This window comes from Protopterus annectens, chromosome 4.part0 (assembly GCF_019279795.1).
Source record: "Protopterus annectens isolate FY-2018-M chromosome 4.part0, PAN1.0, whole genome shotgun sequence".
NCBI classification, from domain to species: domain Eukaryota; kingdom Metazoa; phylum Chordata; order Ceratodontiformes; family Protopteridae; genus Protopterus; species Protopterus annectens.
Genome location: NC_056733.1, coordinates 1,619,332,024 through 1,619,348,185, shown reverse-complemented (window position 1 = coordinate 1,619,348,185; position 16,162 = coordinate 1,619,332,024). Strand labels below are relative to the sequence as shown.

Sequence of the window (16,162 nt, the reverse complement as noted above, 5' to 3'; positions counted from 1 at the left end):
TTTGCTAGCAAACCAAAAATTTTATGTGGAACATACAAAAAGAATGAGGCAAAAATCCAGATAGTTGAGAGGTATGCTGTGGCCAGGGACAAGGCAAGCAAAATCAGGAGTATTCTTCAAAATCAGGGAATGCTGAGAACTAGCTAGTCCCAGCCATCCAATAGATCTGCTTGTTTGCCAGTAACCAAAATATGTGTGTGTGTGTGTCTGTATATGCATATATTTACACACACACAAATAACTATATATATATATATATATATATATATATATATATATATATATATATATATGTGTGTGTGTGTGTACAATGTGTTTGTGTGATCAAACACCATTGCCAAGCTTTCTTCATACATGGCTCCCTGTTTTGAATTTATTGACCTCTTCCTTTGTCCCTTCCGTGATCTACCTTGATAGTAAATCAGGTAGATTATGGGTGGGACAAGCAGGAGGACATGAAGTTGAATGGCCATATCTGTTGCGCTTCCTCCCTAGGGTGCTGTTGTCACTGTATGATAGTGTTGCTTTTCCATTAATTATTTACTGTAAAGAAATGCAGATTTTCTTTACGTAAGAAATAAGTAAACAGATATCCAAAATGCATCTCTACAAGAGAAGCGAAACTGGTGCCCTTGGCAGCTGCCTAGTTGACCTGTGCCTAAGGCTGGTTATGACTACACTCCTTGCATGTGCACAGACAACTGAGATATTACTTATACAGAACTAAAGATATTTGATGCTTCGTTCATCTGTGTTCTTTGTAAGAGGAAAGGTGGGAAGGCCCAGCTTCAAACAGACAATTTCCAGATGTGTAGTCCAATGTATCATGTTCTGTTATCCTTTCCAGAGTAAAAAAAACTAGATGGAATTTTCAGTCCACAGAATTAATACAACAGCTGTAGCTTTCCTCGAGGGGTCGAGTACTCAAGCTATCTTAGAAGCAGCTACATGGTGCTCTGTCCATAATTTTTCAAAGCACTGCAAACCAGACTTGTCTTTCATGGCAAGTGATAGGTTTGCTAAGACCATCCCATTGGATATAGTGCAGCCTATCTCTTCCTTGCTGGCCATATCCCTCTCTTCATGAGTTCTAGGAATCATCCCAGTTGTCATGATTATTGCAGTGATGAAATAAATGAAGAATATTTTAGAGCTGTCTAACAACTTATGTTACATTTCTGTTCCCCATCACCATCCCCTCATTCTGTATATAGGCATTTTTGGCTGAGCTTGGGTGAGGTACATTGTCCTTACGCTGCCAACCCTTTCACTTTATTTGTACAGCGTCTCAGGCCTGTTCGGGTCTGAATAGATTTGATGAGTCCTAGTTCTCTTACCCATCCCCACAATTTAGAATTTGAGGGCCTTTTCTTGTTTCTTTCTCTCTCTCTCTCTCTCTCTCTCTCTCTCTCTCTCTCTAAGGTTAATTATAAGGCCTTACTCAGGAGATTTCAAGGTATATGCCCTTTAACGTTTTCTGGTCAAGAAAGCTCAAAATGGCATGGATGTATGGATATCAGTTTTATAATGGAAATAGTCCTGTTGACCATGGTAGTTGAATGTCAACAACAACTAGAAGGGGAATGTTGCTGAGCTTTTGAAGTAGGAATAGATGTCAATCCTTTTGCAGCTGAAATAACAGTAATCAGTACTACTGTAACAATGATTTACCTGAAAGTCTAAGTCCCTATGCAGTTTGTGTTTTACTTTACAGTGGATCAAAAATCTCCATACTCTGTCACTGAGTAACTGTGCCCGGAGTTGCGCAAACAAATGTCTGGGGCAGTTGTAAACAATTTCTCATGAACTGTGTCAAAATCAGATATTTTCTTAACTTGGGAACTGCATCATCAGCCACTATTTTTTTCTGAGGGTTTTGTGTTATCCATCCTACTTTTCTCCCTTTTTATTTAACTTGCTTTCTCAATAACTTTCATCCCTTAAAGAAGTTTTTATGCATTCCTGCCCGTCATTATTATCATTACCACCGCTATTGTCTGGAGAACCTTACCTCCAACATGGCAGTTCATGAACAATTGAAGCAAAACCTCTATAGTTTATCAAATAGGATCCAAAATGTTGTTCTGTTATTGTTTAGAATCAAACAGCGCATAAAAAATTGCCCAAGTTGAGTCATCAGGGAGCTGATCGGAAATGTCCTTGATTATACATGCATTTCTAGATGTTTGGCTAAAACAATCACTCAGCTTTGGTTAGCACATTCAACAATGGCCAGGTTAAACAAACTCCTACAGTAGTGTTTGAATAATCTCAATTTCTATCCCTTGAACAGAGATCCATGATAATGAAGTGTACTACTTTGAACAGAATGCAATCTCCTACTTATTGCCTTTGCAGCTCAACAGACCATTCCTACATAACTATATATTTTGAATCTTTAGACTCATTGCATTGTCTTCTCATTAAGAACACCACTGAGGCAAGCCTACTACTTGTTAATTAGCACCCAGACCGGTTAGCCTCATTGATACTTAAAACTTTTACAACTGGAAGACTTCCTATCCCACGCCATTAACCTAACACTCACTCTTTCTATTCATAATCTGTAGTAGTAATTGTACTAAGAAATTACCAGGTAAACATTAGTCCATTCATTTTAATACATGTTTTATTCAGTTCCAGGGCTTGAGGAGCTGAAGTATATTTTGGGACTCTGTCATAAGGCAGAGAACTTAATCATGGGCAGGCACACTAGTGAACTGACATACCTTCAAATTTAATATAAGTAATATTTTATATTAACTGAGTTTGTAAATTCTAAGTTTTCTTTTCCCATATTTATTTAACATTTATTGTATAGTCAACTGGTGTGCAGTTTGTAAACTCTTCTCTTATTATATGTCTTCCTGAGCTTTACACTTGAGCCCAGTCTGAAAAGGCACCCTTTGTGGATCAGCATGTTACACTTTCCAAGAGTTTATAATTATGCAAGTAAATCTATAGACTGAGGAACTTAACTTCTATAATATTTAATTTGGCTGAAGTCATTCCAAATGTTTCATATGGTAACACTGGACTTGATTTGCTATATGTTGAGTGTTTCAGAGAACTGTTATTATATATTCCATTGGTTGCATGTTAGCTGAATACTATGCAAATGACTGTACTTAAAAGTACAGAAATAAACTTGTCACCTGCAACCCCACATCTCATGCATTATAAACTTGTCCCCATGCAACCCCACATCTCATGCATTATAAATTTGTCCCCCTGCAACTCCGCATCTCATGCATCTGTAATGTACTAAGCTCAAGATCTCAAAACAGTGGAGAAAACGGGAACTTCCCTGTTCTGGGATCTTGCATAAATATACTATTACCTATCAGTGAATCCCTAGGTTAACTAAAATGGCCAATATACAGTTGACTAACAAGTAAACTGAAACCAGTAGATTATGTCCTTAACACATAAAAATCAAGATTCTCACTTAGGAATGAGCTGCTTTTATCTGCATCCTCTTCTGATCATCAGGTGTTGTGTCTCCCATTCAAAACTCAAGAGAGTTGAGGTCCTCTACATCTGGTTTAGAGCCCCCAAGACATTCTAAGCAAGGCAAGGTTTGATTGCAAGTAACAGGAACCTAACTTCTTCCATGTTAAATTCAGCTAAAAATCACTGGTAATTGCTGCCACAAAATACAGCAGTGTAACAAACCACTACTTCAGAAGGCTGTTTTTTGTTTTGCATTGTTAATAGAATTGTAGCTGGTGTCACATATTTTAAAACTTGGTAATCTTTCTACTGTTTGATATATTGCACATACAAAAAAATATTCCTTTGCAGACACCTTTTTAAAGAAAGTTAACTTTTAACCATCCTGCAGGAGAGCAAGCTGTAGGTTATTCAGAAATGGCCGTGGGACATTATTGGACTATAATCTAGAAGTGTCTTTTCTTAAAAATGTGCGTGCAACAGTACTTACAAGCTTTTATTTACTGATGGTTTTTTTTGGCTTGCAAATTCTGGTTAGTCAAGAGCTCCCCTCTCCCTTTATGTGCACTTGCTGCTGCCACCTTCAGGATGCAAAAATGCAGTGCAATGTGCAGTGTTGGTCTTGAATAGGCAGTGGTGACCCCTCTTTTTTTTGGTTTGGCTTTAATTTGAAATTCTGCTTGAGTAAGTAAGCTGGGAAGTGTTATCTTTAGGTGATAATTACTAGAAAGGTAAGAAAGAAATTAATAACCTACTTTTATACTGAGTCCATTAGTCAGCCTTACCATCCCACTGGTTTGACAGCTGTAGATGCGATTCTCAGAGATCTGATTATATGGTAGGTAACACATTCACTGTGCTATTTATTTGTTTATTTCCTGGATAGATTGGCTGACTGTCTGGACCCTTTCCAGTCATGAGCTTGATATATATCACGATAACAATTAAAGATGACATTCATGTTTGGAGGATGGCATACAGTTACAGCTAGGTAACACTAAGTCAAGTCCAAGTAGTACATTAGTGGTGATATGAAATATGGTAGTGTTATAGTTCAGTTATGTTATAGGTTCATAGGTGATTACTAGGCTAATGGCACAAGAACCTTTACAGGCCTAGCCAATAATATACAGGATATGACAATATTATATTTTAAATCTCCAGGTATGGGATTGGGAAGTATAGGGATAGTGGGTCTTTGGGTGTTGGAGCTCCGAGTCATTTTACAGACTGCCTTTGTCCATAAGGGACATAGCCAGTACACCAGAAATTAATTTACGGTTCCCCATCCATTTATCCAAATTCTTATTGAAAAGAGTGAGGGATGGACTTTGTTTTACAAAGATGGGAAGTTTGTTTATTCCATAGTTGTGGTAGCCTTTAGGATATGAATCTTTCTGTTCAGCATGTTCTGTTAGAATCACAAATAAGTTTCAGGCCCATGGAACACATAGCCCTCATGTAATTTTTCTTGCAAATATGTAACATTTTCATCAGGTCGGGATCAGAGAATGCCTTGTAGGTCAGGCATTAGTCACCTCTCAATAAACGATATGAGATGGAGTAAAGGGGTAGGACCTTTAGTCAGTCTGTATAAGACATGTGTCTTACTCTTTGTACTTTTTTAGTAAGAAACCTTGGGTGGTGCTCCAGCTGGTGCAAGTACCTGGTTAGGTACATGCAGAAGGGAGCATTGTACTCTATTATAGGCCTAATGAGGGCTGAGTACAGTGGCACTATGGCTGGCTGTGGTTAAAGGGGGTTTATAGTGACCCTGATAGATCCTGTTTTAAGCTATTTAAGAAGCATTCTGAAATGTTGTAAGGACCCATGGAAGCTGTGTTTTTGGCTATAGCAACTGAATAAGGACTTGTTCCCTCGTAATGACTGGTACGGGGAATGGTTGTGAGAATTTCTTTGGGTGTGGTAGGAGTTGATTGCGGGGGGCAAAGTTTGAACTGAACTTGTTGGCCAGCAGGTTTACTATAGTTCCACGCTGGGTGTAAGTGTTGCCAGTCATAATCAACTCAACTCAACTCATATTTGAGTGTTTCCCCTGAGGTTACGAACATAATTAAAAAAGCCTTCTAGTTATCTTTCACCTGGTAGGCTGTCTTTGCCTCTTAATTTGCTTTGGCAGATTCAACCACCTGTATAATTTGTTTAGACTGGTGAGTGTCTTTTTGCACTGTTGTCTTTTCCTTCTTGGCTTTGGAGAGGATTATTTTCCTTTTATTGAATGACCTGTTTATGCTGGGGGTCCACCTGGGTGGTTTATTTTTGCCAGTAATAATAGGTTTGACTCAGACACGTACTTGCCTCCTCTATGTAGCTATAAATGTGGCTATACAGTGCTTTTGTGTACAGCACAGATCAGGCCTCAGTGTCATCCAGGTTCAGAGGGGCGTGGAAGTTTAAGATATTTTAGTTGCATCTTCTTTTAAGTTTAGTGGGTATATTCTTTCATATGTGAGCTGTGAGTATGATTGAATCATCCCATCTGCTAAGATAATAAGATGCAATAATTTTTTAACTTTTCACATGGCATTTGAAGTACCTACTATGTATTATCACTGTCTTATACTGCAGTATAAATTGCGGCACTTTGTATATTAGGACACTAGTTAATGCCACTTCTCTGTGACTTGCCATACACTATTTTTTGTTCATTTGTTCATTTCTTGACTTGCGTAGAGCACTGATCCCAATGTAGGATTTTCAAGTTCAGCGCAGGGTATACAACCAGATGAAGAGTACAGTGATGAAATCAAACACTATTACAAAAAGTGTGTAGAACAGAATGTTAGAATCAAACACATTTACACAGAAAGTGTATAAAAGCAAAGGTGGTGAGGAATAGCTAAAAAGAAATACAAACAGAGCTTTTTCAGGTTAAACATAGGTATTCACCAACATGATGAGTATAATGATTCAAGTGTAATGGATTACTGACACTATACACTGTATAAGGAATCAAAGTGCAAACATGCAATGAACTGTACAGTCTCATGACACTACAGAAAGATTGTACATGAAAAAGGCAGATGAAAAGAACTTGGAGAATAAGATGAGAATAGTAAAGGGTAGAAGGGGCAGGTAGGTAGGAGTAAAAAAATCGATGAATGAGAAGATGTGAAGAGCAGAGTTAATGGGATGAAAATCACTTGTGCCAGACTATCTTCTGCTTACCTGTTGGCAATGTTTTTGTCTCATTCCTGTGATTGTTTTCTAGGTGTAGAGGCTTATTGATCCTTTTGGTGATGTCTTCCTCAGGATGTGATGCAGGAAAATGACTCAGTGTTGCAACTGGACATGAATGTCAGCTGGCTCTTGTGCATTTATGTTAGTACCTTTAGCATCCAGCAATTTAGTCTGTTATTTTGCTTAACAAGATGAGTATGCAGCCTGTGAATTATCTGTCTTGAATTTATCCCAGGCATATTGGTAAGGTAACAATATAAATATACATGTTTATATATTTTTTTAAGTTGCAATAATTCAAATGTAGGCTCGTGTCCAATGCTGTTGCAAATATTTTTTTTTTTTTTTATTTTGAGAGAGACGAGTACTTACCCTATTTTATTTGATTTACACGTGGATGTTTATTAGTATTTTCCACTAATACATTATTAAAACTACTTGTTTTAATCCATCCATGCTTCTGTTTTTTTAGTTTTTAGGGGGGGTTTTGTTTTGGAGAATTTAAGGAGACAGAAGCATTCCTTCTGTTTTTTTGTGTGTGTTGTTGTGATAATTTGTCCTTAAATATTTCTTCTAGTTCTAGACAGGAACATTGTCATTTATTTAGTAGATGGAAATGAAACTTGTTGGGTTTTAAAGTAGATGTTCTTCGTGTTTCACTGTTGCAGTCATTACATTTGGGTAATACTGCTGGCAGATTGCCCTCTCAGTCGGCCTGAATTCCAAAGTCCTGGGTCCTGTGTCGGCTGCTGTCACCCCTTCCCTGACGTCAGGTCGTCAGGGGTATAAAAGAAGCAGCCAACGCCATTTTCTTTAGTCTTTCTTGCCGCGCGGTGCCCAAAGCAGAAGCAGTTCGCAAGTGCTGGTCGGCCGACTCCTGAGATTTTCGTGTTCGAGTTTCAGATCCGAAGTCTTCAATAAAGCTAAATACCCATTGGGGAAACTTTTTTCTTGCAGACCGATGTCAGAAAAAGTAAATAATTGTATTTCTTGTGGAAAGCAAATACCTCATAAGGATTTTCATTCTTACTGTATTCCTTGCCTAGGCCCTGATCACAATGTTTCTGGTTGTCAGTTTTGTGCTAGATTTAACCAACGCACTATTAAGCATCGGTATGATTTTGCTTTAAACTATTTTGTACGCCAGTTTAATTATCCAGAAATGTCGTCAGATAGCCATCTGACTACCTGAGTTCACAAAAAGCGCGAAGAAAAGGAGAGAGATAGACAACAGAGGCCCAAAACCAACGAAAAAGCTTCTCTTAAGCCAGTTGCCGGTTCTCAGTGAGGTGCTTTCGCAGCCCCTGACACCCGCTACTTTAGAGTTGCAGACCGCTACCGACTCCCATGTGAAGTTGGCCATGCTGCTGGAAACTCAAGGTATTGGAGCCTCGGATACTATTCCTTCAGATGGGTCCGGAGCCGCTGAGCAAGCACCGGCTTCTGAGGGTGTATTCAGACCTAAACATCTTTACATTAAACCGACTTCAGCTTCAAAGGCAAAGACTAAAGCACCCTCTAAAGCAAAAAAACAAACTCAAGAGCCACATGGTCAGGTCTCTATGCCCAAAAAACAGATGCTCAAAATGGCCGAAGACTTGATTACCTTGATCATCAGGGGTTCCCATCCCCCTCCTGAAAAGAGGCTTAGGCAAGAGACTGACTATGAATCTTCAGATCAGGTTTCCATTTCTTTTGATTCCTCTTCTGATCAGGAATATTCTCTTCCCCCCTATGAGGATTCTGATGCTGAAGAATCTATAACTTCAGCTTCTTCTCCAGAGGACTATTCTTTTGGGGAAACCTTGCATACCATGAGGGAGCATTTCCACTGGGAGAGCCAAGATTTTTCAGAATCTAAAAAGACGCTCAGGGATTTCCTTTTACTACCTCAACACAGGCCACTAGCCATTCCACCTGTGTTAGACATTGTAGATGATGTGTTTTTGGAGTTTAGTCTTACCCCTGACTCCTTACCTCCAGCTCCTGTTAGGGTTGCCAGCTTTCTTTGTAGCTAAAACCGGACTCCCACCCATTCCCATCAATGCCGCACCCATTTTGTGACATAACAGTGACATCAGCGGATGGGATGCCTGCTTTTAGCCAATTTCTTGCCAGTTGCCATAAACACTGTTCAAAACTCTCACTGTGCATACTGTCTTCTGCTTTACTTCTACAGTGATTACAGATATTTGGATTTAATTTAAAACATTTATTTCAAATTTTATAGCACAAAACACTGATGCACATTTGCTAAACAAAGCAATACAGTCTCACAATGAAAACAGACTTGGCATTAAAACTAATCTGCCTTTTAAATCTCACATTCACGGAAACAGCATTGCTCATTGTTTTCCCAAGTTTAGGATGATAACATTTTAAAATGTTCTAAGAAATGACAGTACTAACAACAATCATATCTTACATGGCAATGGCATTAAAACTTCTCTACTCTTGAAACTCACATCCATTGAAACAGCATTGAAACCCACACCACATCCAAAGAAAATGCATGGCCATGGGTGGATAAAGATTACCTTTGGTCTGTTTTCAAATCATAGGCCCCTTGGACACAAAACAAGAAACATTCATGTGTTCTTTTCTTTGATGCACATTCCTGACTTTATTAAATTATATTCCTTGTATAATACAGCACACTTGCTAGAGCACATTTTAAATTTAGTGTTTGAACATTTTACAGTTAGAGCAACATGCCACTATGCCAAATCAGCAGGTTCCTCAAAAATTGGAAGACTGAAACTTAATGGCTATCATTTAGTGAATTAATTTCTCATAGTTGTCAACCTCTTAGCACAAAAAACCTGGACAAACAAAGCCAATAATGGGGGAATACAAATTCAGTACTTTTCACTATAGCTCTCAATTCTTAGCACCAAAAACCTGGGCAAAACTAAGTGGTGGTGATGGCTACAGGCTCTTTTTACCCTGTTGTCAAGGTACAGGGTTTGAGCCTGAGTACCTCTAGCCACCAAGTGTATTATATGGGGGGCATTTACACACACACACACGCACACTACCTTTGTTGCTAATGTTCCAAAGCAGTCAGCTCCACTCCAGTAACCTGTCAGAAGAACCATCATCTTGTAAACAACCAGATCAAAATTAAAAGGAATATACTGCAGTCATCTGCCTAGCTCTCAAGCAATCAGGGACAAATTGCAATAAACTCAGTGACCACTCCCAAGTTAGTCAAGGACAATCAGGGAGACTTTCAAAATATTAGCACTATTAACTTGAGAATTGCCAAATAAGCCAATGTGAATTAATATCCATTTTCCACAGTAAATGTAGTCCATTTTATATTGGCAAAGGCTTCACCATGGAATGATCTAAACATTAATGTTCACAGATCCATTTAGCAACCTAAAACATTTTGGATACTCTGCACATAATCAAAATTTCATTTGCTTTAAAATAAACTACCATTTCAAATATCTAAGGTTAACCTAACTGTGCTTTGACTCACAGTATTCAGAGTAAATAAACAAATTGTAAACTAGCACAGACAGGAGACTGTCAGTGGTTTAATATAGTAAAGGGTTGCCTATCTAAAAATTCATGCATGAAAAAGAAAAACACTATGTAATGCTGTCTTTCACAACCATGTAACTCAACTCAGAAGCACTTCTCAACTCACCTCCTTACAGATTTGGACTTAAATGCTGCCTTGCTGGTTCTCCTATGCCTTCCCCATAATCCAAAGTCGAACTTCAAAAATCACTTGCATTGCATTCTGAAAATGCTGCCTTCCCCTGTTTGAAATGCTGGCTGACCTGAGGGACCTGATGTCATTTGACATCAGTGTCAGTTTTGAATTAAAATTGTAACCGGACAATTTGTCAGAAAAGCTCCTGTTAAGCCTGACAGATATCACAGGGTTCCTGACTCTCATAAATTCCTTTTTAAAAACCCTGCTGCAGACCCAGAAACTATTTCTCAGGGTCCCAAACGAGTTAAGGCTTCCGCTTCAAAAAACCCTACCCCCTCTGACAGAGATTCTAGGGCACTGGATAGATGGGGAACAAAAGGTTTACACATCTGCTACCTTGGCTATAAGGGCCTTAAACTGTCAGTTTCATATGCTCAGATATCAACAACATGTCATGGCATTGCTTAAACAGAAAATGTTGTTAAACTCTGAATGTGCAGAAAACAAGGAAATGCAGGATTTATTGCATGCAGCTGAACAGGTTGGAAAGCATACTTTGCAATGTGGTTGTGATTCTTTGGAGGCCTCCTGCAGGGCCGCAGTTACGGGCTCTGTGTAATTAGGAGGCATGCTTGGTTAAAGAAATAAAATCTGCCTGATCATGTCAAAGTTAGATTATTAGATGCACCTTTACAGCATGATACTTTGTTTGGTGTTAAGGCAGAAGAGGTGTTAAAGAAAATGGAGGACAAAGCTAAATCTATGCAAACGGTCAAAGATTTCTTACAAGTACAGCCACCTAGGTTTAGTAGGCACTGGCCAACAAAGAAATGGTCCTTTCCTGTGTCAGACAGACCTCAAAGGGGCAGATCCCAAGCGCAAGGTTCATACAGGTCAAAGCAATGGGGTGCTTCTACCTCCAAAGTTGGGAGAAGAGAAATCGCAACCATACAGGAAACAGTCCCAATGACTTCCCTCGGAGTGCACCAAGCACTTATCTCCTGGCAGCACCCTTAGGGGGAAAATTAGCCCTTTTTCCTCAAAATGGGCAGATTATAACCCAGGACAAGTAGGTTCTAAATTTTGTGTCACAAGGCTACAAGTTTCATTTCCATACTCTGCCAAAGCCAAATGGCTGGCCAGATCTGCCAAAAAATCAATGGGCAGAGACACAAAAACAAGTCTCGTCCCTCATGGACATGGGGGCCATTCAACAAGTACCAGAAGGATTTTACTCAAGACTGTTCTTGGTACCCAGAAAGGACAAGGCCTGGAGGCCAATACTGTGTCTATCTATTCTGAACACATTCCTGGATATACCAAAATTCAAGATGTTGACTTTGCAGCAGCTTCTGCCCATGCTGGGCAAGAACTCTTGACTTGAACTTTAGACCTAAAAGAGGCATACCTGCATGTCCCAGTCAGACAAATATGCAGAAGATACCTCAGATTCAAGGCTGGCTCAATGCATTACCAATTCTCTGCACTGCCCTTTAGCTTATCTACTGCGCCCAGTGTCTTTACAAAGTGCCTGGCATCAGTAATTGCATTCTGCAGACAAACAGGAATACAAATATATCCTTACTTGGACGACTGTCTAATTCAAGCAGAGAACAAGGACATTCTTCTACAGCATCTGGTGTTTGTGAAAAGACTTCTAACATGCCTAGGGTACAGAGTCAACGAAAAGAAATCAAAACTAGTATCCTCTCAAGAGATAATATTCCTGGGTGCAAGCTTAAATACAACTGCCCAGATGGCTTATCTCACTCCAGACAAACAAAGGCAACTGACTACCTATTTCAAAATGTTGGCAACAAAGGCCCAGTTATCTGCAAGAAAATTCTGCAGGCTTTGGGCTTCATGGCATCCTGCATCCTACTAATTCCATATGCAAGACTGCATATGAGGAAACTTCAATGGTACCTAAAAAGTGTTTGGACTCAACATTGCCCCAGCCTGGAAACTATGATTACTCTCATTCCCTGCCTGCAACAGGAGTTTCCATGGTGGGCAAAGGCTTGTCACCAAAACAAGGGACAGCCATTCACATTACCCCCAGCCAGGCAGACACTAACAATGGATGCTTCAGATTATGACTGGGGGGCCCACATGGCAGGAAGATGCATTCAGGGCACATGGACCTCAAACCAAATGCATCTACATATCAATCAAAAAGAGATGATAGCTGTTCAAAATGCCCTGACAGCCTTCAAGGACCTACTTCATCCAGGACAACTACTGATAAAGACAGACAACACCACAGTCATATGGTATATAAACAAGCAGGGGGGCACACATTCTTACCCCCTTTGCAGACTAGCCATGACTTTGTGGGACACAGCATTGACCTACCAAGTACATCTGCAGGCACAATTCCTGCCAGGAAGGAAAAATACTCTGGCAGATGAACTAAGCAGAAACCTCATGGATCCCCATGAGTGGCAGCTGGGTCCACAAGTCTTCAGCATGATAACAAGGAAATGGGGATGCCCGGACATAGATCTGTTTGCCTCCCCTCACAACTACCAACTAAAAAGATTCTGCACAAGGATTTATCACAGACAAGCATGGAAAGTGGACGCCCTATCTTTCAGCTGGAAAAACCTATCAGTATATGCCTTTCTCCCTCTGCCTCTCCTCCCCAAGGTACTCCTAAAGGTCAGACAGGAGAAGCCAAAGATGATGCTGATTGCCCCAGACTGGCCCCGCCAGTACTGGTATCCAATACTAAGGAACTTGTCTCAATGCCCCACTTGGACCTTACCTCAAATACCTCATCTACTGTCCCAGCAAAACAATCAGATCCTGCACAGCCAACTCAGGACTTTAAACCTGGCAGCATGGCGGATAATGTAGTCATACAAAACAAACCTCTCAGTAAAGCTGTGATGGATGTCATTTTGGAAGCCAGGAGGCCTAGTACTAGAAAATCTTATGCTGGAAAATGGAAGAAATTATGTGCTTGGAACCAGGTGCAAGGATCTGATACAGCTGTGCCAAATATTCCTCAGATTTTGCAATACTTAACTGAGATGCTGGACAAAGGCCTATCTTTTTCATCTACTAAAATTCATACCTCTGCCATTTCAGCTCATTACAATGCAGAGCCACCAATCTTTTCTCATCCCTTATTAAAGCAGTACCTCAGAGGGGCCAGAAATGTAAGGCCTCCAAGGAGATCACCAATGCCTGCATGGGACCTCAACTATGTCTTGGAAAAACTCACCCTGCCTCCTTTTGAGCCAGCTGCTACTGCTGATATAAAGTTTTTATCTTGGAAAACAGCTCTGCTCTTAGCAATAACTTCTGCAAGACGAGTTTCAGAGCTACAAGCACTCATGGCTGTAGAACCTTTTATCATTTTTTATCCAGACAGAGTCTCTTTGAGTTCATCTGCCAACTTTTTATCCAAATCCACAGAACAATGGGGAGAGAATTCTGCATTCTTTGGACGTACACAGACAGCTTAGATTCTACTTGGACAAAACCAAATTTTTCAGAAAGACAGAGCAATTACTAGTGACATGCGTTGCAGGATCACAAGGAAAGGCTATCTCAAAGCAGACTATTTCAAAGTGGATAGGCCACTGCATTCATTTCTGCTATGTACACCATGGCAAGCCAGTGCCTAAGGGCATTAGGCCACATTCAACCAGAGCTGCAGCCACTTCAGCAGCCTTTCTCAGGGGAGTACCTACCAAGGACATTTTAGAGGCTGCTACTTGGAGTTCAGTGCACACCTTTACAAAGCGCTATCATCTGCCACTCTACTCTAAATCCAGGGCAGGCTTTACCACTGCAGTTCTGCAGGGCTTCATAGCCGCTCCTAATGCTGTTTAGCTCCAGCCTCCCAACCAATAGCTTTGGGACTCTACCCAAATGTAATGACTGCAACAGTGAAACACGAAGAGCATAGTACAGTTGTGTACACTTACCATAAATGTAGATGTTCGAGTGCATTCACTGTTGCAGTCCAGGTTACCCACCCGCTATCCCCCTTTTCTTCTGTTGGAGCCTGTCTTTCCTTCTCTGATTTATACAACCTATGTGGTGTATTTGCTTGTAGATGAAGGTAAAGTTTATATCGGTGCATGTAATTATTTATATACATATAAATTTTGCCTACCCTTTTAAGGGGCACCTGACATCTGGGGCAAGAAAAACTAAAGAAAATGGCGTTGGCTGCTTCTTTTATACCCCTGCCGACCTGACGACACAGGACCCAGGACTTTGGAATTCAGGCCGACTGAGGGCAACCTGCCAGCAGGATTACCCAAATGTAGTGACTGCAACAGTGAATACACTTGAACATCTACATTTATGGTAAGTGTACACAACTGTACTTTATAGCTAGTGAATCTACTTGCAGAATACATTTGCTATATAGGATGGGAGAGAGAGAGCAGTAAAGATGTTAATACAAAACATGGTCAATGAATACTAATTTTATGTGTTTCTGAACTTTATTGAAGAATAATGTTATTTATTTTTTAAGTGATTGCTGCATATTAAGAATATGAATCGCTATTCATGTTATGTGAAGTAATTTTGTTCCTATTGATTTTTAAGGGATCTTCATCTGAGTTTGAAGTGGTTTCACCAGTTGAGCAGAAAAAGTCTGATGGTAAGAAAATGGTAAGTGAATACAGTCTTCTCTATAGATTAAATGTAAACCAATTACCATATTGATTAAGCAGTAACATTTTTAAGCAGTTTACCACTTTCTAACCCCACAAAAATCCAGTTTTATGCTAAGAGGTACACTTCTAAGTTGGGATTAATTAACTGGATTAGGGCTGTACAGTGCAGCTGTTGTGTCTCATTAGTGTAATATGTTTTGGTTTTGTGTGAAGCCTTTTCTGCTCATAATGAAATGGGGTCATCACCCTAAGCAGCTGCCTGTTGACTGACTAGGTACACTACCTGTGTCATTACCATATAGGATGTAACTCTAGAATATATGGCTAGCAAAGAGCAGACCCACAATAGGCAGCTGTTGCCAGAGTGAACTGGTGAAACAATTTAGTGCTGATCATTTCACTAGGATGAACCATTATCTTAGCCATGATAGCAGATTAAGCAGGCTGATTGGGTAGGCTTAAAATGGCACACAAGGGCAGTTAGCCTGGTACTAATGTATAAACCTATGAGCACATTTGTAGAGACATCCTTAGTAAAATGGTGCAATGCATGTATTGGGTGTCTGTATGGGAAGATAGGTAGTGATATTGATATGGAACTGTTGCAGCATAACACTTTGATTTCATCTCTATTTGCTGATATCTTACTAGAGTATTTGAAATTAAAGTTGTGAAATAGATCAGGAAACTGAAATTACAAAATTTGTAAAGGTGGTTCATAGGTTGTTACTAGGCTAACAACCACTAGGGGTCCTTCCAAGCCTAGCCTCACCCCTAAACCTTTTGGGTATCTCCAGCATGTACTGTTTGTCACAGATGAAGTTCATATCTCTGGAGCTAGTGTTTATGATGATGTTTGTTTTGCTATGAGTCTGAGGAAGCCCTGTAAGCCAGGAAAAGATCTCCTCTCAGCAGCCTGTAGGAGACTGAATACAGTGGTAGAGCCTTTAGGTGATTAGTGTAGGACAGGATATTCATGTCCTGAATTCTCCAGGTGAGAACCTTTGTGGGCACTCCAACTGTTGCAGGTGTCTGGTTAGATACATGCCAGAGGGGGGAAACATTGTATTCAATGATAGGTCTGATAAGGGCCGAGTAGAGTGATACTGTAACTTCCTTGGATCTGGTTGCCGTATCCGTTACTTACAAGTTGAGCAACGTAAAATGATTTTCTTCTTATTTCAGCTTTTTTGGT

The 16,162-nt window shown here is 40.0% G+C and overlaps 1 protein-coding gene across 2 annotated transcripts in view; it reads left to right on the top strand.

Annotated features, from left to right (window-relative positions):
* The window catches only part of TNIP1 (TNFAIP3 interacting protein 1), a 739,301-nt gene that overhangs the window by 171,836 nt on the left and 551,303 nt on the right, over window positions 1-16,162 (top strand). For both annotated transcript variants that reach the window (XM_044069404.1, XM_044069403.1), the window contains exon 5: window positions 14,897-14,962. In XM_044069404.1, the coding sequence (XP_043925339.1) occupies window positions 14,897-14,962 (66 nt within the window). The remainder of the gene's footprint in view (window positions 1-14,896; window positions 14,963-16,162) is intronic.